The sequence below is a fragment of the Sorex fumeus genome, unplaced genomic scaffold (genome assembly GCF_029834395.1).
Source record: "Sorex fumeus unplaced genomic scaffold, SorFum_2.1 ptg000129l, whole genome shotgun sequence".
Classification (NCBI taxonomy): domain Eukaryota; kingdom Metazoa; phylum Chordata; class Mammalia; order Eulipotyphla; family Soricidae; genus Sorex; species Sorex fumeus.
Genome location: NW_026606186.1, coordinates 6,689,003 through 6,712,186, shown reverse-complemented (window position 1 = coordinate 6,712,186; position 23,184 = coordinate 6,689,003). Strand labels below are relative to the sequence as shown.

The 23,184-nt window shown below is 49.5% G+C and overlaps 1 protein-coding gene across 3 annotated transcripts in view; it reads right to left on the bottom strand.

The window, feature by feature from the left end:
* Positions 1–23,184, bottom strand: part of DENND1A (DENN domain containing 1A) — a 523,912-nt gene that overhangs the window by 205,447 nt on the left and 295,281 nt on the right. For 2 of the 3 annotated variants that reach the window (XM_056138645.1, XM_056138644.1), the window contains exons 8-9: positions 19,922–19,975; positions 8,868–8,978 (exon numbers count right to left, since the gene is read on the bottom strand). In XM_056138645.1, coding sequence (XP_055994620.1) covers positions 8,868–8,978; positions 19,922–19,975 — 165 coding nt within the window. The remainder of the gene's footprint in view (positions 1–8,867; positions 8,979–19,921; positions 19,976–23,184) is intronic. The other variant, XM_056138646.1, reaches the window with a different exon arrangement.

Here is a 23,184-nt window from a genome sequence, read left to right as displayed (position 1 = left end):
TGCTGGGGACACAGTGCTACTAGGGTCACTAAGTCCCAGCCACGAGACTGGGCTGGGAAGAACCCAACAGGGGGAAGCTGCCCGAGTAGGAGCCCCTGGACTCGCACAGTGAGGGGCCAGTGGGAGTCATTGTTCTCTTCATAGTGATGGGGACTGCACAAATGGCTCGGTGTTGAGGCCCGATTAGCCGAGTAAAGGTCTTCGCACTACACCAGTGTTTCCCGAAGCAGGTTATGCTGCTATGGGGGCACTGGGATCATCTGGGGGGCAGCAGTTGCCTTGGGTGCAATTAGGGGGCATTTTGTGTGTGCGTTTGCTTAAAGAAAATAGATTGGGGTGGGAAAGGGGCTAAGGTGCTTGCCTTGTACCTGGCTACCCCGGATTCGATTCCCAACAAGGTGTTTGGTTCCCTGGATCCTGTGAGGAATGATCCCTGAGCACAGAGCCAGGGGTGAGTCCTGAGTGCTATGGGGTGTGGGGCCCCAAAGGAAAACAAACCAAATAAAGAAGGTAGATTTCCAGAGGAGTGCTGAGTAATTTTCTTCTGAAAAGACGGTGCTGGGTTTAGTAAGTCGGGGTGGGGTAAGGGGGAGGTGGTGGATATTTAGCTGGGTTAGATCATGCTTCCTATGGAACAATGTTTCAAAGACTGTCCACTAAGTAAAACCCGGCATGTGCTCCTCTGAAAAGGAAACGTGACGCTGTCATTGTTTAATGGGACAGTCTTGGTTTTCCGAACAGGCAGGAGCCCTCAATGATAAGGGGACATCAGGGACATCAATGAGACCTGCAGGGTCTGGATGGGACGGCAGCACCTGAAAGCCAGAGTGAGTGAGGACGGGAAGACCTGGACTCCCAGCCATGCTAGGAGCAGGTGATCTCCTCACCCCCAGGTGCAGGGCAGAGCCAGCCTGGGTCTGGAGGCGTCCTGGACATGAAGTTTTGATGGCGAGAGGTTGGGTGTCAGTTGGGAACGCACCCACCCAGCCTCCTGTTCCCCAGAACCACAGTGGTGCTGGGCACACAGGACCTGCTCAGTGACCCTGGTCGCAGAGGCGATTGGCCATGGGCAGGCTGGGGTTCCTTCCCCACCCCACACCCCCCGCCAGACCAAAAGACTCACACCAGGAAGATGTCTTTGAATGCCAACAGGACTCGTGACAAATGCAGTCCCCTGGGAGTGGGGGGCGGGGTGGGCAGCGTGAGGTAGGAAGGAGGGGTGGACTCAAGCCAAGACAAGTGGGTTTTAATCCCATCTCTGCTAGTCCTTGAAGATGCACTTCAACTTCGAGTGCCAGCCTGCAAATTCTGTGAAGGGAGCTGGACACGGCGCGTTCCCAGGGAGACTGAAGAATGAAGGGGGACAAAAGTGTGTGATGGGGCCTGGCCCACATGAGGTTGCTTGGGAAAAGTGGGAGAGGGTGTGGGAGGGCATGGGGGCTGTCAATGCACAACTGTGTGTGTGTGTGTGTGTGTGTGTGTGTGTGTGTGTGTGTGTGCGTGCTGGGGTGGTTCTCCGCGCTTACCTGGGGAGGGGATGCCGGCACCTCTAGCCACGGGAGCCACCGAAAGTGCCATGGGAACTGCGCTCGGCTTGGGAACCGTGAGAGAAAAATGGGGCTCCTGGGCCGGGAGAAATCCCATGGAAGCGGTTACATGAGAGAACAGGATTTAGTTAAGCCACTCCGATTTATCATTTGTAAAGGAAGCCGATCAATATGCGCTAACTAAGCAGAGGAGCAGAAACTTCTGTTTCTTTAGATGGAACGGCTCACAGCTATTGACCGACAGTGCCCGCCCAGGGGCTGTTTCTGGCAGTGCGAGGTGGCTCAGGGGAGTCTCGAGACCCCAGGGCTGTGAAGAGCAGGAGGCTGACGGTCACCTGGCAGGAGGAAGGGAAGTGCCGAGTGGTGAGGCGAGACCGGGCGGCCACTGGGTCTGTCCACAGACCAGTCTAGAAGGACCTTTGCAATTCGCTGCCCCTCCCACCGGAGTGTCGTGAGAAGTCACTGCTGAAGACATAAAAGGCAGCAGGTGGAGAACTTTCAATCCTGACATTGGAGCTGTCCAAAGGCCTGGATGAATGGACCATGTCAGCGGCTGATCTGTCCCCACACGTGGGCAAAATGGGCCAGAAGAGAGAGGAGAGCAGGAAGGAGGGTGTCCACTGAACTCGGAATCAACTAGGAACCCACTGTTTCATTTATTTATTTTTGCTTTTTTGGGTCACACTGGGCTGGAGCGATAGCACAGTGGTAGGGCATTTGCCTTGCATACAGCCAGCTCGGCCGAGCTGGGTTCGATTCCTCCGCCCCTCTTGGAGAGCCCGGCAAGCTACTGAGAGTATTTCGTCCACACGGCAAAGCGTGGCAAGCTATTCATGATGTATTCAATATGCCAAACACAGTAACAACAAATCTCACGAAGGAGATGTAACTGGGCTCGCTCGAGCAAATTGATGAACAACGGGAGGACAGTGCAGTGCAGTGGGTCACGCTCAGCGATGCACAGGGGTTACTCCTGACTCTGCACTCAGGAATTACTCCAGGCGGTACTCGGGGAACCATATGGGATGCTGAGAACCGAACCTGGGTCGGCTGCATGCAAGGCAAATGCCCTACCCACTGTGCTATTGCTCCAGCCCTGACATACACATATTCAATGAAGTAATTTTGGGGGCGGGAGAGAAAGTTACAGGCATTAAGGCACATGGTTTGCATATGGCTGGCCCCAGTTTAATCCCAGGCAAGACAGGATCCCCGAGCACTGCTGGTGTAACCTGGCAATCCCTGGCACTGCCGTGCAAAAGCAGCACTGTATTCTCAGGCACTCGCACTGAACTGCCAGCCTGTTTGACCAAGAGTTGCTGGAAGGGTGTCCCCCTCTACCACGCCCCCGCCCCCACCTCCCCGAACAGACAGAGGATGCAAGCAAACTTTCTGATGGCAAAACCTCTGAAGAATCTACATTTCAGGACACATCTCCTGAGCTGGCCCGGCATGGCCCAAAGACCAAACCCACATCCTTCTGTAAAGCAAGCTTTGTCAGTCTCAGTCTCACCAGTGAGGTCACTAATGTGACCCCACACAGTCGAAGCCAGCCGCAGCAGCCAGGACCATATGGTCTCTGAAAATACATTTACTAGGAGACCCTTGGCAGACCCCAAACCAAGCGCCACACCGGAAGCTGCACTTTGGAAGGTTCCCACATACTTCTTCCCAACTCGTTTCCTGCCCCGTGATGATACCGCTACCTAAATTTTGTAGATATGTTTTCTTATTTTTTATTTTTTTGCATTGTGGTAGTTTGCATCTATCCCTGAAACAATCCCCACTTGGTTTCTCGCGCCGAATGCTCTGTGAGTGAAACGCTGCTGACCCCTGCAGCTGCTGGTGTCTTTCACTCTGACTCCTGCTCAGGGGTCTGAGGGTGTGGGCCGAGCCGCTCTTTCTCTACGAAGGTACCACACTGCTGACAACATGTTTATGGGTTCTCTGGGAATGAGAAATGGAGCACTGTCCAGCTTTAAAAACCAAGAAGATAATGCTGTGAGATCACTCTTATTCATGTAACCCAGTACCCATGACCCATGACCAGATGGGTATGCCGGTTTATAAGTACACACACACACACACACACACACACACACACACAGACTCCACACCCCAATTCCACCCAGAGTACAGTTCTTGAGTTGTGAACATACTAATAGCTTTGTTCTACAAATCCTTCAAAGGATAGTACATAAAATTCTCTGCTAGAAAATGATTTTTGTCAGATACTACAACTTTTATATAACTAGTATTTTAATCACTTTCTTATGATTTCCTCTCTCTCTTTATTTACTAGCATTTTCTGTCCCTTTGTGAAGTGCCTACTGGTGCTTTTTCTCCACGTTTCTATTGTTGGACTTGCCTTGTGCTTTTAAACCTTGCAGTTCTAAGAATTCTTTCAATGAATACATGTTCACAATTTTAATCTCTTCCTCCACATAATTTCCATTTTGGGTCATTTAAATAAGCCCTTTCCATCTCCAAGATCTCAGAGACTATTGCTTTATTCGGAGAGCTTCAATAATATTTGCTTTTTTATATATAAGTATGCAATGCATTTGGAATACAGTCCTGCATATGGTGTGAGATAGAAACCGTCTTCCTTCTCCTCCCAATGTGGATAATCAATTATGGAGAAGCCCATCCATCCCCCAGATGTTACTATGCTACTTCTGCTGTTTATAAAAAGTCTGCACGCGGGGCTGTCTCTGCAATCTCCAGCCCATTCCATCAGTCTCGTTGCCTCATCCCGGCTCATTACTTGTGTCTTAACTACAACTGTGCTAATCCACTCGTTTCTTTCAAATGTATCTTGGCTCTTCCTTTGGCTTTTCATATTAATTTTAGAATCTGTGTGATGGGAAGTCTCGCTGGATTTTTAATACTACTGTATCTGAACCAGCTCTCTTTCTGGGAGCAAATGACAACTTCAGCCTACTGAATCTTCCTATTCATGAGCACTCTTTCCCACTACTGGCGATCATATGCTGCCGCCTTTTTAATACGCCAATGTGGGGAGTTATACTGATAGGTTTTGTAGTACTATCGACATCGCCCTCGGAACTATGAATTGCATTTTATCTCCACTTGCAACTGTATTATAGACCGATATGGTAATGAGAGAAACTAGCTAATGAATTTCCTCATAGTGTCTTCTGGAGTGGTTGAAGACCAAGGAAATTGAAGAGTCACAAGGAAAGCTTTTTCCCTTGCGTCACAAAGAAAAGCCATGCATTTCTTTCCTTGTCTTGTAAAGAGATTGTCTATGATGTCAGTGATTGGTTCCTCAAGACATTTGATAAAACATACCTAGAAATTTGGATTTAATAATTTAGAAAAATTGATATATTGATTACATTTCTAGAAGTGATATATCCATTCTGTGGGGAGGGGGTGGGAGGAGGGCTCTCCTGAGAGTACTTAGGTGCTCCAGGGGTCTCTGTCATGATTCTTGGCTAGCCCAGCTATCATTTTAGCTCAAAGACCTAATGATGCAATGGTGTGATGCAGCTTGGACCCTGCAGTTCTGGGATATGCGGGCCACCCCTGTGGTGCTGGGGGCCCCCAGACATGCATCCAGCGATGCTCAGGGAACTCTGTGGTACCAGGAATCCAATTCAAGCTGGGGTGGGCAAGGCATGTACCCTAACTGGTCTCTAGATTCTTTCATAGTTCCTGATTTAATTATGACAAGTTACAACTTTTTTTTTTTTGGTTTTGCTCTTTTTTGGGGGGGGGGGCAGGGGAGGTAATACCTGCTGTGCTCAGGGCTTACTCCTGGCTCTGTGCTCAGGGATCACTCCTGGAGATGCTTGGGTATGGCCCAGGGTTGGCCGTATTCAAGGAAAGCACCCGATCCACTGTGCTATCTCTCTGACCCCTAAAACAGTTTTCTGTCAATTGAAACAAACCTTTGTTTTCAAATATTGGCACAACATGCATAATAGTACTTCTATCATTTGAAAAAAGCTCTCTGCTCTCTGTGCTTATTGATTTATTCCATCTCCATTTTTAAAATTTTTTTTTTCTTTTTGGGTCACAGCAATACTCAAGGGTTATTCCTGGCTTTGCACTCAAGAATTAGTCCTGTCAATGCTCGGGGGACCATATGGGATGCTGGGAATTGAACCCGGGTTGGCAGCGTGCAAGACAAACACCCTATCCACTGTACTATTGCTCCAGCCCCCATTTTTAAAAATTTTAATTTGAGGAAAGAAGCAGGAATAACCTTGTCTACTTAATAAACACAAGATTTATCTACATACAATTACACAGAAGGCCCATTTTTCCTAATCTGTAATTTGGGGGTAATAACTAAGTTTACTACAAACTGTCAGGGTGAAGACTCAATGTGTGAACAGACAAAAAAGTGCTTAGCCCCAGAGAACTCTGGGGCTTTCTCGGAATGGGGCGGGCACTGCAGCCATGCCTGACATTCTCCAACATAGAAAAGGCCCAACTCCACCAATGAACCTCATTGTTCCACAGCAATAGCTCCTAGACCTCAGAATTTCTTAGTACCGTCGGCCCAGTGGGATCACAGCACATCTGATGGGAAAGTTGCGTAGAAGCCCACCACGCTCACTGAGCCGACACAATGACACAGCGGGCTCAGCTGGCACCAACCAGCACTGCAGAGCCCCACACAATGACTGCAGTAACATCAGTGGGAGAGACAACAATGACCGCAAACTGACTCCTCTTGGTCTCAGGCTTGATAATTCCATTTGCTTTTGTGCTGTAACAAAAAATATGATGTAAATTTGTGCCTGCAAAGGGGCAGGCTGGGGTGGTAGGTGGGAAACCAGGGACTCTGGGGGAGGGAAGAGCACACTGGTGGCAGGATTGGTGTTGGAACACTTATAAGTAACTTGGTAAATCACAGTGCTATAATAAAAAAATTACAGCTAATGGGAAAAATAGTGCTTAGCCCAGAGCACATATTAAGGGCTTAATTCGGTTTAATTGAGATGATATCCAGTTTTTTTTTGTGTGTTTGTTTGTTTTTTGTTTTGCAGCCATTGCTCAGGGGTTACTCCTGGCTCTGTACTCAAGAATTACTCCTGGCAGTGCTCAGGGGACTATATGGGATACCAGGGATCGAATCCAGGTCAGCCACCTGCAAGGCAGATGCCCTACACTATACCATTGCTCTGGCCCCGATGATAATCCTGTTTTTGTTCTATTGGAGATTAACACTCCAAAAGCAACAGTAACTAGTTATGAACTAGACTTTTCCCCAAGGGATTCTATTCAATCCAATAAAAATACACTGACAAATCTGGTTGGCAGTACTTCCTAACACTCAGCTTGGGTTTTCAGGCCCTGAGGTTATAAACTGCACTTACAGTTTAAAATAAAATGCAAATGAATCAAGAGCTCTACTCTGACTGTTGTTCTCTGGAGGGCAAGAGCATGCTTTGTTCTCCTCTCTGTGCAATGGGCCTAGTGCTTAGCAGGAAATAAAAACTGGTGAGTTCCTGACAGTCATAAACAATACCAAGGAAATAAAGATGTTACAAATGATGAAAGCAAAAGGGACGACTCCCATAGTCTCGCGAAGGTTCCAACAAGTTCCGTGCATTTACAGGTCAACAAATACACAACTAATATTTCCCCACAAGCCCTTCATTATGTAAATACCCACCCAAGTTCTACTATCTTGACAGGGGTACCCGTTGACTATCGTACTCCCAGTCAATTTCTGTACATGTTACCGCTGAAGAACGAAAGAAAATATAGGCTGGGAAGATGGTACAGCAGGTTGAGAGCCTTGCTTGCTTGTAGGCAGTCAACCCTGTTTGCTCATAGGCTCCCTATCTGGTCCCCGAACACCACCAGGAGTGATCCCTGAGCACAGTGCCAGGAAGAAGCCTTGCTGGGTATGGCTCCTCCTCCTAAAATCATTGCTGAAGTAAGTTAATAATATACATAGTCAATTACGTCAGAGAAAAGTATACTGATCTCTGTTTAAATATATCCAAAATTAAAATAAATTAATGGATAGCAAAAGACAAGGAGAGATAAAAATTGTGCCAAAGGAAGCCTCGTAAGGATTAACAGTAGAATATAGATGGGATTGTCTGAGTGTTTGCTAGAAAATGTTTTTAACTTTCTATGTTTGAAAATTTTTAGGAAAGAAATTGGGGAAAACGTAAACTCATACGCAGCAAGTTAAAAGACGAAAATAAAAGTATGAGAAATATTTCTAGCATACAAATAGCAAAAAGCTCATTCCAAGTAAAAAAGAAATCAAAACATCGATAAATGGGAGAAGACTGCAACAAAATATAAATTGGGAACAAACTCATAGAAAAAAATTCAGTTACCTCCATTAAAAAAAAAGTTAACGCAAATCTACAATACCGTTTTATACCTATTTTATTAAGAAAGTTAAAACATCTAAGAATGAGCATGCACACGTGTGCACACATACACGCACACAGGGGAAGTCAGCCTTGGAAGTGGCACACGAACACAGCTGGCAGTATTCAGTAGAAACAGGCGCCATCTGTGTGCCAAGTGATCAGCGATTGGCCAGTCTCGCCCAGTCCTGTGCCCTGTGACCCTCCTCATTATAACGTGAACTCTTTTACCATCAGAAGCAGCTGAAAGATATTTACTGCGGTATTAGAAACGAAACGATTCAACCCTGACGAACCATCATGAACGGGCATCAAGAGAAACAGACACGCTGGGTACGAGAATATGGCAGAGGCTTTTTTTTTTTTAAGGGCCATGATGGGCCCTTCTGTGGAAATACGTAAACCATTCAGAACATGTGATCAAACTGGAACCTGCAAGGACTGGCGCATCCCTTGATGAGAGGCACGTTCGCACCGGGTAGGAGCATGCATGACTGCTGGATAACACTTTGCTGCTCCCGAAGGGAACTTAAGGTTTATGGAGCCAGAGCAACTGAGGCACAACTACTAATCCGATATTGCTTTTCTCTTTCCTTTATGTTATTTGTATGGTTTATTTAACAATATCCTTTTTGTATAGACATAGAAAGACAATTGATGCTATGCTACGTAATGTGGGAGGTAATTGACTCCAAAATAACATTTACCCCTGGGCATTCATATTTGCTTGACTTAAGCCTCAGCTGCCCTTAGTTCCTAGCACTCCGAGAGCAGGGTCCCGAGAAGGGACTGATGGACCCAGGGCAAGCTGTGAGCCACCCTGGCATCGAAATGGGCCAGAGCATGGTCACAGACATGATGACGCCACGATCCTCGGTGGGGGGCTGGGGCCGGTTCCTCCCTCCCGGATCCCGGGCACCTTCCCAGGAGCCCAGCGGACAATACTCACGGTGCTCAGCTTGCTGCAGACGATGAGGATGCGGCGCTCGTACAGCATGCTGGCATACAGGTGGAGCATGTTGTTCACGTCCACGGCCACAAAGTACTCGGTCAAGTTTCTCTAGGAGGGAGAAGAACCGAAGGCGTGTGGTTTAGCGGGCTGGTTCCTTCTGCAAGCAGCCCAACCACGGGGTGCGGAAAGTCATCAGGAAGGACATGCTCAGACACTCTCATCCTTCCCTGTCCTACTCCTGCTCTTCCTGCCTGAAGACCCCACCTCAGGCAGGCACGAAGAGCCCCGTGAGGTGGAGCTGGGCGGGCAGTCAGGCGTCTGTGCCGGCCTCGATCTCGCCAAGAAGATCTGAAAGTCCAGGGCACGCCGGAGACAGGGCTGTCGCTCAGCTCTCCTCACCCTGGAGCCTAGAATATTCCCAAGGCCATCGCTCTCGGGAAAGGAAGGTCCTGGGCGAGCAGCACTCAGGTCACAGAGCCCCTTACTGGCCCCCAGACCCATCTGGGCCAGCGCCGCCTGCCTGGGGTCCCTCACCTCCAATCTCCATCTCTACCAAGCAGGACTGAAAGCAAACTCCAAGATTTACAATTCCTAGGTATTTACTCTCAAGGAAGGCTGTGTGTGTGTGTGTGTGTGTGTGTGTGTGTGTGTGTGTGTGTGTGTTGTGTATTGGGGTGGAGGGTGGAGATCAAATGCTACTCTGATGACAAGTAGCAGCAAGTTGCAGGAAGCAATAATGACCTGACTAGCTTTGGCCTAGGGCTCGCCACACGCTTGTTGAATCAGTGCTGCAGACATGCATGAATAACGCCGACTTCCTTGGTGTTCCCCATTTCCCGTGCTGCACACATAACCCTCTGCCAGTCGCGAGGCTGAAGCCCTACTGCATCATGTGCCAGGAGCACACTCGGTGTGCAGGGCCGGGAGAAGGGCAGGCACTTGGCTCATAACTGGTTACTCTTTGGCTGGAACGCCAGGTAAACCATCGGCTTTGATAAACCCAGAGGGGACTGACAGCCTCGCACTGGGACTGCCTGCCAGGCTCCAGGTACTTCTGCACGGGAATCCTCTGGCCATCTTCACAAAAGTCCAGTGAGACGTTAGGAATCTTTCCAGTAATCACAGTAACCCAAGTGCGAGAGAGATTCCAGAACCACCACTGAGTGTTTGGACACAGACCCAATCCTATGGCATGTCAACTTTGCTGTCTCTGAAGCTGACCCGCACAGATACTCTGTAACATCACTCCATCAGGCTGTACATCTGTAAGCTCACTTGAGATAGCCCATGGTCACTCGAGTGGGCATCATTCAGCCATGGGTGGGTTTGGCTCTGCACCTGTACTATTTTTTTTTTTTTAATAGCACTGAAAAATGGTAGGGTCAAGCTGCATTCTGGAAAAAAAAATAAAGCACAGCATAGGAACAAAGCCAATCAAAGTTGGCCGGGAGAAAGGAAATTGAAAAAAAAAAATGGTGGCTAGCCCATTTATTGAACAATCTGTGGGATTCAGACACTAGGAATCCCCATAGGGCCTGAATCTTCTCAAGACTCCGAGAAAGGCACCACAAGTCTATTTTACAGACGGGGGTGGGGGTGGGGGGACGGGAACTGAGTTTCAGGCAGAGGAATGGTGTCTCCCTGAGGTCACCCCATGAAAAGGAGCCAAGCTGCCCAGCTTGCTGTCCTGAATTCGAAACCTGCTTGCTTACACCACACTGCACCAATGTGCCTCTTAACGGACTCCAGACACCAAGCCAAACCGCCAAGGGCACGGCTGGCCCGCGCCAGCCCTGGTGGGAGACTCCGTGCCCAGGCCCCGGGGAGCGCTGAGCAGGGACGGTGGGGGAAGGCCGGGTTCTGAAGACGGTGACACGGCGCAGCTGATCGGCGCCAACACAAACACGGGCCCTCAGCTGAGCGTTCGGGGGGAAATGCTGAAGTGCTGAGGAATTACATGATTCCCCCACCCCGCCCCCAGCCCCCTTTGGGAGAGAGGAGGGAAGTAAAAAAGAAAATAGAAATGAGGAGCTTAAAGAAGGCCAGAAAGCCCATTAGCACTTTTGACAGATCCAAAGATAACTCTGAAGCCACCAAAACGTGGCCTCCAGAGTCTGCCAAGAAGCTTCACGCTGGGTGGAAATATGTTCCGCAGCTTGCCGTCCAAATAGGGAGCCACGGCGTCAGAGGCAGAGCCCGCGCCTTGTTTTGGTGGGAGGGAGGGGGAAAAAAAAATCCACGAGGCCACAGGCTCGAGGCCGGGAGAGGGGCCGTTCCTGCGACAACCATGCCCGTCGGGGGTCCCTAACCCCCAGGCCGGCCTGGGCCGGCCTCGGCTCAGGTGGCACCAGCGACTTGACACAGGTACGTTAAAAATCTGCAACATTTAGCCAAGTTCCCTCTAAACTGTCAAGTACTTTTTTTGGTATTTCTCATCCCATCTGTGCTGATTACCGAGATATTTGTGTCTAAACAGAAGCTGTCTTTCTTATCTGCTTCCTCCCCTGCCTCTTTCCTTCTGGGCCCGCCACCCGCCTCGCCAGGTGGGAGTGGGCGGGAGCGGTGGCAGCCCTGGGACCCTCCACCCCTCCACGCGGAGCACCTGAGGGGCGTAGCCCCCCCTCCCCTGCAGGAGGCGAGAGCACTTGCACTTCCCACTGAGTCTTGCGTCAGGAGGAAGGGCTCTCATGAGCGAGGGGGGCTCCGCCTTGAGCCCCTTTCAGCCCTCCCTTTCTCAGACCTGTCCCACCTGTCACACCTGCAGGCTTCGACCTCTGCTGGGTCTCGGGCCTGGAGGGCTCTCCTCTCCCTGGAGGTGGCCCAGCAGCCCAGCTCAAACATCACCTCCTCCCGGAAGGCTTCCTGGACTTCTCTAGTCAAGCAGCTCTTTGTGCTTTCCCGGCACTGAGCTCCTGTCTGGTAATCTCCCAGTGACAAGTAGGAGGTCCCTCTGAATGTCGGCAGTCCGACACAAGGCAGAATCAGACTGGAGATATAAGCACGGGGCATGAGGAAGGGCCCTGGCCTGCAGGAGGGACAGAGTCGCTGGTAAGGAGAACAGGAAACTGGTCAGAGGCAGAAGCAGCCCAGGGGAAAGGACCCAAGGCAGAGAGGGGACCGGAAGAGACCGACGGAGGGGGCGAGGGGCCTAAGGAATCTGGGCTGCATTTCCCACAAGCGGAAAGAACTAGATAGTCTGATGGGGTTGGGTGGGGGGGATGAGGGGAGAGCACAGGACAGCGGGGAGGGCACTTGCCTTGCACACAGCTGACCCGGGTTCGATTCCTGATATCCGCTACAGTCCCCCAAGCCCTGCCAAGAGTCATTCCCGAGAGAGACCTAGCCTTGATCCCTGAGCACTGCTGGGTGTGGCTCCCAGACCCAAATAAATAAATAAATAAATAAATAAGACTTAAATAGTCTGGGGCACTGGACTGTCTGCTCCACCCTGTTCTCCTATTTCTGCGGGGGTTCGACTGGTCTGGGGTGGGTTTGCGGGGGGCGGGGGGGAGAGGCTGCGAGCCAACCCTGCGACCCTGGGCTCTGTGGACTTCCTCATGTTCCTGGCATCAGCGACCCCTTCTCCCTCCTGGTTCCACCCGCGACTCCCCACGTGGGGAAGCCTTTTGAAGGGACGGAGCTGTGCCCTGAGCGGGAGCCTGGGGCTCTGAGCCAGGCCCCCCCAGGAACGGGCAGGCCGGGGTCAGGCTGCGGGTTGCCCATTGCAAACTTGGGAGCTTTGAAAATCATGGAGGTGACGGGGTCCCTGTACCGGGCAGCCACAGAATGGCACCAAATGGGCGTTGGGCAGGGAGGGACATCTCCTAGACGCCCCGATTTTCCGCGGCTGTGGGCCACAGGCCCCCTCGCCCCAACGGTGCTGCCCCTTTGATTGGGGAAGGCTCAGTCTCCCTCCTGTGAAGTCACGGGGTCCCCCAGTCTTGGGCCGAGCACTTGGGTTCACAATGCCACAGTGGCCAGGCTGACTCGCCGCCCGGTTCTCCTCCCACAATCCGTTTCCCGGCGAGCCATCTGCTTGCTTGCCGGGCGGAGTGCCGGGCAGGCGGGTGGGGAAGCACCGTCCCTGCTCGCCTGGGCCGTTTCTCAGCGCCACGGTGCGTTCAGGCTGGAGAACACCCCTTCCCTTCTCCTCCACCTCCCCAAGTGCGCGCGTGATTCACTGCCCCGACGGAGAGTGCGAGTGCGGCCTCTGCTGTCGTGGGCCTGCTCCACGGGGCTGGCTGGCAGGGCGGCCAGGCTGACCAGCATCTGGGGCGGGAAAGGGGCTCAAGTCCGGGGAAGGCGTCTGGCCAGCAAGCCCGAGCTGCCCGCAGGCTGGCTGACATGCAGAAGGGGCCCAGGTCAGGCGTGAGCTCGGCCCTGTCCAGCCCTCCGCTGCCTGTGAGAGGCCCACCCCAGCTCCTCTTAGCCCCTGAGACGTGAAGGCCAGACAAAGACGAAAGGAAGGCACCTGGCAAAACCCCAAGGCCCCAGGAGACGCTGCCTAATGGGCTCCCAGCGGGCCTGGTGCCGACCCAGGTGGCTGGGGAGTTCAGGCTCTGTGATCTGCGGCCTGGGGTTAGTGAGCAGGTGGGGGTGGGGTGGCGTGGGGGTGGGAGTAAAAAGCGGTTTAGGTTCAATGCCTTAGGGGAATGAGATAATCCCTAAACCAAAGAACTGGCTCTAAGCTGGGTCCTCCTTGGAGCCTTCGAAACAGATGCTCGTCCGCCCCACGGGCTGTCATTTCATTAGTCTTTGTGACTCGCAGCTTCACGCAAGGTCCAGACGATAAAGACTTTAAGAGTGATGTGTGGGGGAGTCTTCAAGGCAAGGGGCACCGTTCTGCCAAGGGGCTTCATTTCCTGAAATGACTCCTGTTTTCGTTTTGTTTGTGCCATAATGTGAATCTTTAAAAAGGCCTCCCGCTGGAATTTTAAAGAGGGATGCTTGTTACCTTCCCGGAGTGGAATCCTTAAAAAAGGGAGTCGCGCCTGACACATTTGGATTCTAAAGTAATCTGTCTCGAGAAGGAATCCCACGAACTCATAAGCGCAATGGAATCAGAGGAGTATATGGAAGGGAAGAAAGCAGGGTTTACCCAGAGGTCAACTTTTATCCCCTCCGCGAATGGAAAAACCATTAGAATAAACAATTACCTGACAACTCTTAAGAGCAACAATGGGATTCTCTATAATCTCAGTACTTGATAATAGGTCTTCGACTACCACCTCAACTTTGTTTATTTTTAAAGTCACGATGAGTTCATAAATCTTTTCTATATCACGGGTGCATCTTCTGACAAAGTGGAGTCTGGGCAATGTTACACGGAACTGTCCATTCTAAATGCTTTCCTCGCATCATTAACCACTTGGTATGACACCGGCCAGATAATTAAGACAGGTTTGTTTAATATTCCAAACGAAGGTCTATATGATTATTCATTAATCAAAAGTAAACTTCAAAACCTGGCCACCGGAAAAAAAAATATCCCTTATCCAGCTAGTTTACAATGTAATTATTACTACATATCTGCTCATGATCTGTGACTTTTTAAAATGCAGGTCAACTGTTTAAAATTTATAAAGATTTATGCTCATTTAATTATTGCCTGTACAAGATTCCCTCCTACAAGTGTTATCTTGATAGACAGAGAAAACCCTGATGAGCAATTACAAAGTGATAGTTTTTTTTTTTCAGTAAAAAGGAAGAAAATATTTTTACCAAGAAATTGTAGAAATAATGAGAATCAACTTTAACAAGGACCTGAAAGTGGAAAGAATTAATTTTCCAGAATTGCTTTTCATTAATGGTGGGCAGGCAGGCACACTGGCCCAAAAACCAAGTGAAAGGAACTCATCTTTCCCCCCCCCCCCCCCTTCTCCCGGGCTGTGCTGATTCATTCACCTACTCATTCATATCACAGACACACAGAGCATTATCCCTGTGTTTTATTTATTTTTTGGATTGGGACCACACTCGCTAGTGCTCAGGAATCACTTCTGGTGGGACTCGGGGAAGCATCTGGGAAGCCGGGGATTGAACCCGGGTGGGCCACATGCCAGGCAAGCAGTCTCCCCACTGTACTATCTTTCTGGCCCCTCCCCATGTTTTAGACACCGAGCTCATCGCAGCGATACAATGGTGAAAAAACACTGATCCCTGTCCCATAAGGCAGGCAAAATGACATGAAGCAAATACTCCGACACTGATTCACACTTTGGGGGAGACGAGATGGAGAGAGCCCTGATGAGAGGGAGATGAGAGGGAGAGAGCCCTGACCCCAGCGTGGGCAATCACGGTGACCCAAGCCGGAATTTAGCGATTTTCCCTAGTGCTTCTCCAGGGGCATCACTGAGCTTGACCTAAAGATGAGTGCTAAGATGCAGTGCTGAGAGGTAGCTCAAAGGGTTGGTCGAGGCCAAGGGCTGCTGGCATGCACGGCATCATGGGCTCGATCCCCAGCACCATGGGGACTCCCGGGCTGGGTGCAACCCCGGTGGCCCTGAGCACATGCCCGTGGATTCCTGCCAATACAGAAGTAGCATTTGAACTGCAAGGGAGGTTAAGACCAAAGTTCGAGGAGAGGCCCTGGAAGCAGGGGAAGTTGGGGGTCTTGGGGAGCAGCCCCTCTGCACCCAAGTGCCTGGTCGACAGCTCTGGGTCCTGGATGCACCGCCCAGTGGGGCCCAGAGTCAGCTCATCTCTGGAACGCGTGTTCCCGCCACTGCAGCGCCTGTTCCGTGTTAACAGCCCCACGGTTATTGCTTGTTTCAATTTGCAACGCAGCCGTGGAGTCATTTTAAATTAATCCTGCAAAAATCACCAAGAGATTAAAATGCAAATTTCGACATGGCCAGAGCCCAGTAGCGATTCTATGTCAAAAATCACACAAATTGGTCCTACGAAAGTTCAGAGTCTCCTCAGAGGACCAGCTTTCCTGCTTCACTTCATATCTGAGATATGGAAAATCATTTCTTTTCCGTTTTCCTCATGAATATCAAAGGTCAACCTCGAGCCCTTCGGGGCAGGGGGTAAAATGGAAACAAAATGTTCCGGGTCCTTCTGCCTGGGCTGGGAGATCCTAACTTAGGAGAAGATCCTGGGCTGGAGCTAATGCCTGGGCACCCGGAATCCCCAAGAGGGAAATGGGGTTCATGATGCCTCTCACAGGGCAGCTTCAGGGATGGAAGTGGAACCACACAGAGCTCTGGCAGATTGTTTTTTATTATTCCTGCTTAGAAACAAGGCCAGTAGGAGGATTTAAGGGACAATGGGCTGCACCCAGGGCATTGCTTCATTAGTGGCGAAACCAGCAAAGGAAATGCAAATTTTTGATGAAAAAAAAAAAAAGAGGTGGGGACCAGGAGGCAGACAAGAACTGGGGGAGGGGACAGGCAGAAGCCAGGGGAGTATGGCCTGTTTCTTTCTAAGCTAGGTTTGCGCTCCGGAACTATGATTCTGAAAATTAAGAAATTAGCAGACAAGGCAATCTTGGTCCTGAAGAAAGAAAAAAAAAAGGGGCTGGAGCGATAACACAGTGGCCTGGGCACTTGCCTTGCATGCAGCTGGCCCAGGTTTAATCCCCAGTAATCCATATGGTGCCCTGAGTCCCGCCAGGAGTGACCCCTGAGCACAGAGCCAGGGGTAAGCCCTGAGCACTGCCAGTTGTGGCCTCCAAACAAACAAGCAAATGAAAACCCACCCTGGGCAGTAATTATTCCATTATTTCTAACAGTAAAACAGAAACAACCGACATGTCCATAGAAACCTGGTTAACAATGAGACCCGGGGACAGAGGTGTGGTAAGGGTGTGGACATTGGCACGCGCCCAGCAGATGATTCCCAACACCACATCACGGGTGTGGCACTGGAGCATACGCAGGAGTGGACCTGGGGATCCCTCCGACCCCAACGCTTAGGGTGGCCCAGGACTCCCCAGCACAGCAACACATGAGCAGCGCCCCACCCTCACAGCGACTGGTCCATGCCGCTGGCCAAGAGTCACCCATGTCCCTAGACTTCCAGAACAGGGCTCGGGACGTTCCAAATCAAAACGGAACGAGACAAAATCCGCTCTGGAGATGCCTAGTAAAATCTGGGGGATGAAGCACCGCTTTAGGGCTAGGCAGAGAGCTCAAGGTCGAACTCTAGCTCTGCGTGTGGGAGACCCGGGTTTGGTCCCGGGGCACTGGATGGTCCCTTAGGGTCCCCGGAGCAAACTCTGATCACCAGGGTGGGAGTTCCCCCTAGGAGCCACCAGGGGTGGCCAACACCCCAAGAAAAAAACAAACAACAAATCTGCCTGCTCGCCCTCTTTCCCAGATGCTTTTCCTGATCCCACATTCCCCCTGGACACAGCAGGAACCGCGGGTGACCATCACACTGGGCAGTGCCTAGGAAAACAGCCAGATGCCCACACTACCCCCAACTGAACCCACACCGTCCAACTGTCCCCTACACCCCACACTGACCCTCACTCCCCACACTGACCCTCACTGTCCCACACCCCACACTGACCCTCACTGTCCCCCATACCCACACTGGCCCTCACAACAGAAGGCATCGGCCTGAGCTGTCCAGAGGGTCCCCGGACTCTGGCCACACCCCACAGCAGGTTCTGTTGGTGAGCATCTCACTGGCGTTATTCTACAAATAATGCCCAATGTCACTGCTCCATTCCCCTTGACCAGCTACTGTCTCAAGTAGATAATAAACAGGGATTTAACTGTCATCTTTAGTTTTAGTTTTCTCTTGTCATAATAAAAACAGAGGCCCAGAGAAAGGGCATTTGGCTTTCTGGCAGTGGGTATACTGTGGTAACACCGTACAATTAAAATACATTAAACTTCACAAATTTATAAACCAACAACCAAGCTGGGCAGGGAGTAGTCCGGGGTGAAGGCCTTACGAGCTGCTGACAGGGTTCTACCCCAGGCACCACATACAGTCTCTGAACACAGGTTCGGTGTAAGCTCTGGACATTGCCAGGTGGGACCCAAACACCCACCTCCAAATAAATGAATTTTTAAAATGACAGTGACCAATAAGAGCTTAACTTCTATTTTTCAGCATAGTTCAGCAATTAATTTTTACAATAAAAGTAACATGGAATTTGAAAATAATCCTCTAGTAGCCTCCCGTTGTTGGTCTGTGGGAGCACAAGGCTTCTATTCTTTCTGGGGGCTTTTCGAATTCTTTAGGGGTCCCTCCTTTGTCTAGCTGAACAGATTACCAAGAGTCAAAGATCATCTTAATTTTGCAGAAATTCCTCATATTTTCAGGGATCTCATGGTAGATCCCTCTGTCACGACATGGTTACCTTTCTCCTTTCTTCACAATTCCTATTTTTTAAAACCATCTCCCTGGCAGTTTCTGAGAGACGGAAGTTGAGACTGGGCTTTCGGTATAGTTCAGCACTGAGGCGCCCAGTGGCTAGGTTCAGACCAAAGACCCTATTTGGAATTTTAACTCTTCCACATTTTTGCTGCAGGACCTTAATGTTACATGCGGCTAATTCTCAGGGCCTTTGCTTCCCTATGTAAAATGTGGATAATAGGCTTATAAAGGGAGGCAAGAGACAAAATACAAGGATGGCAGTGAAGGGTCATTGGATAAATACGACAAAACATGCAACGGCTACTGCTACTGAAAGAAAGCCCTAGTCTGAATTTTCTACCATCTTAATGGCAATTGGAAACCGAGCAACATTTTCCACCGCAGTCTAATCATATGGATAATGCACTTTGTGAAGGCACTTACCATCAAACCGGCTAGAACCGTTATCTAATCACAACACGACAGTCTAACTTCATTACTCAGGGTGGCCTGACAGCTGTAATTTGTCCGCTCTATCGACAGCCCTCACAAGAATTTCTTTGCTGGGACTCTTTGGTAGTTATGGAGACATACACCTCTTATTGCGGTGCCTCTAAAAAACCATCTAGTGTATCCCCCTAGATTCTACAGAGAGAAAATCAAAGGCAGGGACTTGAAAGTACCAATATTCACAGCAGCATTATCCACCTCGGTCAAAAGGTGGGAGCAGCCTGGTGCCCATATAACTCTTACATATATCTGATGAAATATTACTCAGCCTTCAAAATGCAGGGAGTTCTGACATGTGCAATGTAAAGAAACCTCAAGTGCACTGTACTCGGGAAAATAAGCCAGGCGCAAAAGAATGACAAATAATATATGATTCTACTTACATAAGGTCTGTAGTCAAATTCACAAGAGACAAAAAGAATATTGGTTGCCAGGTTATGGGAGGAGGAGGAATCAGGGAAATGCTGTTTCGCTAGGAACAGAACAGCAGTTGGGAAAGATTAAAATATTCTGGAGCTGACTTGTGGTATACAATAACATGAAGTCTCTACTCCACTGAACTGTACTCTGGAGATGCTAGATGGTATGTTTTATTTACTTAGATGTTGACACAACTAAAACATAAGACCAAGTGCCGAGCAGGGGTAATTTGAGGTTTGGTTCTATGCAGTGCACTCAGAAACCCTCCTAAAGAAAGACTGGGGTTCTCCTACCTATCTGCACAAACGCTTGAATTTCTTCTCTTGAAAGTGATCCTAGAACTGTAGTTGAAGCACAATTCCACTAATTAATTCTGATGAAGAAATCTTCCCATCAATTTTTTTTTTTAACATAAAGCTACCACTTGCAAACAATGAAAAACCACCTGGACTTACAACAGCGAGAGGAGAGCTAAAGAATACTATGGAATTAGCAAATGGAATACTATGCAGCCAACAAAAACAATCTTTATGAATGAACATGAAAATCTTTATGAATGAACACGAATGAACACGAAAGCACGTTGATTAGGTGATGTTAATCATGCACAAAATGTACCCTAAATAGATGAGAAGGTGGCAGTGTTGTATTAATATCCCAGAAGTAGGAATAGTGGTTCGGCCTCATCTTTAGACTTTCACACAGTCTCTTTTACTTTCAGAATGTATTAATTTTATAATAGGGGATGTGTTCTTTTATTTTGCTTTAAAAATACGTGAAAAACATAAAGAAGAACAAGTACTCACATTCTCTGGTATGCTGGGAAGTTCTCTGGTATCAGGCACAGTAAAATAAGAATGCTGGGTGGGGAGGGAGAAAGCAAAGGTCAGTAATTTTTGAAAAAAAAGCAAAGCCATTAATTTTGGAAAAAAAAAAGAGCAATAGGCACATTATTCAGAGACTGGAGAAATGACCAGAAACGAGAGTTTTATTTTTAGGAAATGTCTATGGAATATATTTTTTAAAATTTTTATTAGTGAAACTCCACGAGGTACAGTTGTAGACTTACAAATTTTTGTGCTTGGGTTTCAGTCATACAATGATCGAGTACCCATCCCTCCACCAGTGCTCATTCTCTAGCACCACTAATCCCAGTATTCCGCTCACCCCCCATCCCCCCATCCCACCCTGCCTCTGTGGCAGGGCACTCCCTTTTGTTCTCTCTCTCCTTTTGGGTGCTGTGGTTTGCAAAGAGGAATTGTGTGGCAATCATGTTCGGTCCATAGTCTACTTTCGACATGCATCTCCCCTCCTGGGAGGATCCTCCCAACATCCTTTATTTGGTGCTCCCTTCTCTATCTGAACAGCCCTTTCTTCTAGGATACCCGGCTGGCCTCTAAGTTATGGAGTAATCCTCCTGGTGCTGATCTCAGCTATTCTTGGGTATTAATCTCATACTTTGTTACTTTATATCCCCCAGATGAATGCAATCTTTCTATGTCTATCCCTCTCTTTCTGACTCATTTCGCTTAGCATGATACTTTCCATGTAGTACCACTTGTATGTAAATTGCATGACTTGATCCTTTCTAACAGCTACATAGTACTCCATTGTGTAGATGTACCAAAGTTTCTTTAACCAGTCATCTGTTCTTGGGCACTCAGGTTTTTTCCAGATTCTAGCTATTGTAAAGAGTGCTGCAATGAACAAAAAAGTGCAGACGTCACTTTGACTATACTTTTGATGCAGCCAGAATGTGTGAACTCATCAGGAGAGGCGTGGAAATTCGAGCAAGGTGGCCGGAACGGCGAGAGGCTCCCTCCCCACTTTCTGCCTGCAGGTTTCGGCACTCAGGCGAGCTGCCGTCATCATCATTTATTGCTCAATGAGGCAAGTGGGCTCAGGGGACCCAGTATGACGAGGTTCCCTTGGCAATGGTCTTCCCCCAGCGAACCTGCCATCGCATTTTAGTGTCTGAGCTTGCATCTCTGCCGTGAGTCTGAGCGACAACAGACGGTGAGCACAGGAGTCTGGCCACTCTGTGGGCCCTGCAAACAAGCCTCCTGACTCCCGGGGAAGGGAGCTGGGGACATGGCAGAGCTAAAAGACCTCCTTGTTCCGAGAGCTTCCAGAGCAGTATCACCGTGTATGGAATAAGGAGGTTGTCTCCGAGTTCCACGACAGGGGCCTGGACTGATGACACCTTTCTGGTGTGACCAAAGATGTGGAGGACAGTAGTAAGCCAGGGTAGTGGAAAGGGCCTGGTGGAGGCTAATTAAGGATGAGGATGTGCAAAGGCCAGGCCAGGTCTCGGGCAGTGACGCTCAGGCTAGTCACAGCCAGAGTTTGAGACTGGAGCCCCCAAACGCAATTTCAGGACCTCATCCCCCTCCTACACTCCTGGAGAAGCTCACATGCAGGAGCTCTCCAGAGACAAGGCTGGGGAATCTCGGACTTAAAAGCCCCAGCGACAACCAGAATTATAACAATGAAGACGATCCAAGTGTGACCTACTCACCGGAGCGTCAACAGCTATTTCCTGAACACTTGCTATGAGGAAAAGATTGTGCTAGGTACTTGACAAAAAAAATTTCAGTACAGTGACATTCTCCAAAACACAAGGAGGTAGGGCTGGAATGATAGTACAGCGGGGAGGGTGTTTGCCTTGCACATGGCCAACCCAGGTTCGATTCCTAGCATCCCATATGGTCCCCTGAGCACCACCAGGAGTGATTACTGAGTGCAGAGCCAGGAGTAACCCCTGAGCATCGCCGGGTGTGTGCCAAAAAGAAAAAAAAAACATTTGGCGAGGTAAGGTAATCTGCAAAGGCCACACAGCTAGGAGGGGGCAAAATCAGCACTGTTGAACTAGAGCAACACATGTTCCCTTAGAGGAGACCATTACAGTTATGCTCCTGATGTGCAAGTCATCACTAAGGCTGTCAGAAAGAAAAGGGACTAAAAAGTTAAATGACAGAAAGGGAACTTAAAAAAAAAAAGCCCACAATGCATTTATTCCCAAAGCTGTATCTACCAAAATATGTCCGATAAAGTTTACAACAATTATATATAGATGAAAAAATTCAATTTGACAATGAAGATTAAACCTAGAATAAAGTTCAAGATTAAACTTGAAGGCAGGAAATATCAACTTTTAGAGCTAAGGTCTAGAAGATGGTCACTCACGAACGGCTGGGCGTCCCCAGAGAACAGTAACAGCTGGCAGAGAAGGGCGACACACCAGCGAGGGCAGTGTGCCACCTCTGAGCTCTTTGACTTTGGCGATTTCACGGAATCAATAGCTCGGAACACCCGTGCTTCTATCCATAAAATGTTTACGGCCGTATATTTACTTCTAAACTGCTGTGAAGAACAAATGTTATCTCTTAAGTGCCCGGCGGTCGTTGAATATAAATTGTGATTATTGCGTCGTGACACTGGTTTCTATTTTTCTCAATCATCGACATCTGACAGAGAAATAGTCTCTTGTGATTAAAGACACGGTCCAGGAGGGCTATTTTATCACTGTCCCAGGCTTTATTAGCTAGATAAAAACAGAGCCCCTCAAAATCAAGACGCCACGGTGGCGGGTAGAATGCCGAGCACACAGGGAAGGACGGTTCTCCACCTCCGCTGATACGGGGTGGGGGGGATTGCCAGCCGCACACCACGGCGGTTCCCAGAGCCAGCGGAATCCTGGACGTCCTCCGAGATTCTGTCGTGCTCCATCGCCCATGAAATACTGGGCCCAGAGGAGGTCAGAGGCATTCCTAGGAAGCGCCGGGATGGAACGGCTGCACCCTGGCCCCCGGCAGCTCCTGCGGGCCCCGGCGAGGGTCTGTCCTGGAGGCCGGCGCATCTCCTCCAGCAGCTGCTGCTCCAGCTGGGATTCACTTGGCTATCTGTCGAAGGCCATTACGCAGGGCAGTTAGGAGATCAAGGCGCCTGGCCAGGAGACAGAGGCCAGGCTGCCCTCAGAGGGCAGTGGCCGGGGGGCTGGGGAGCTGAAGGCTCACGTCCTCCTTCGCTTCAGTCTTCCGTCTTCCTTCATCTCTCACGATGTTCTGTG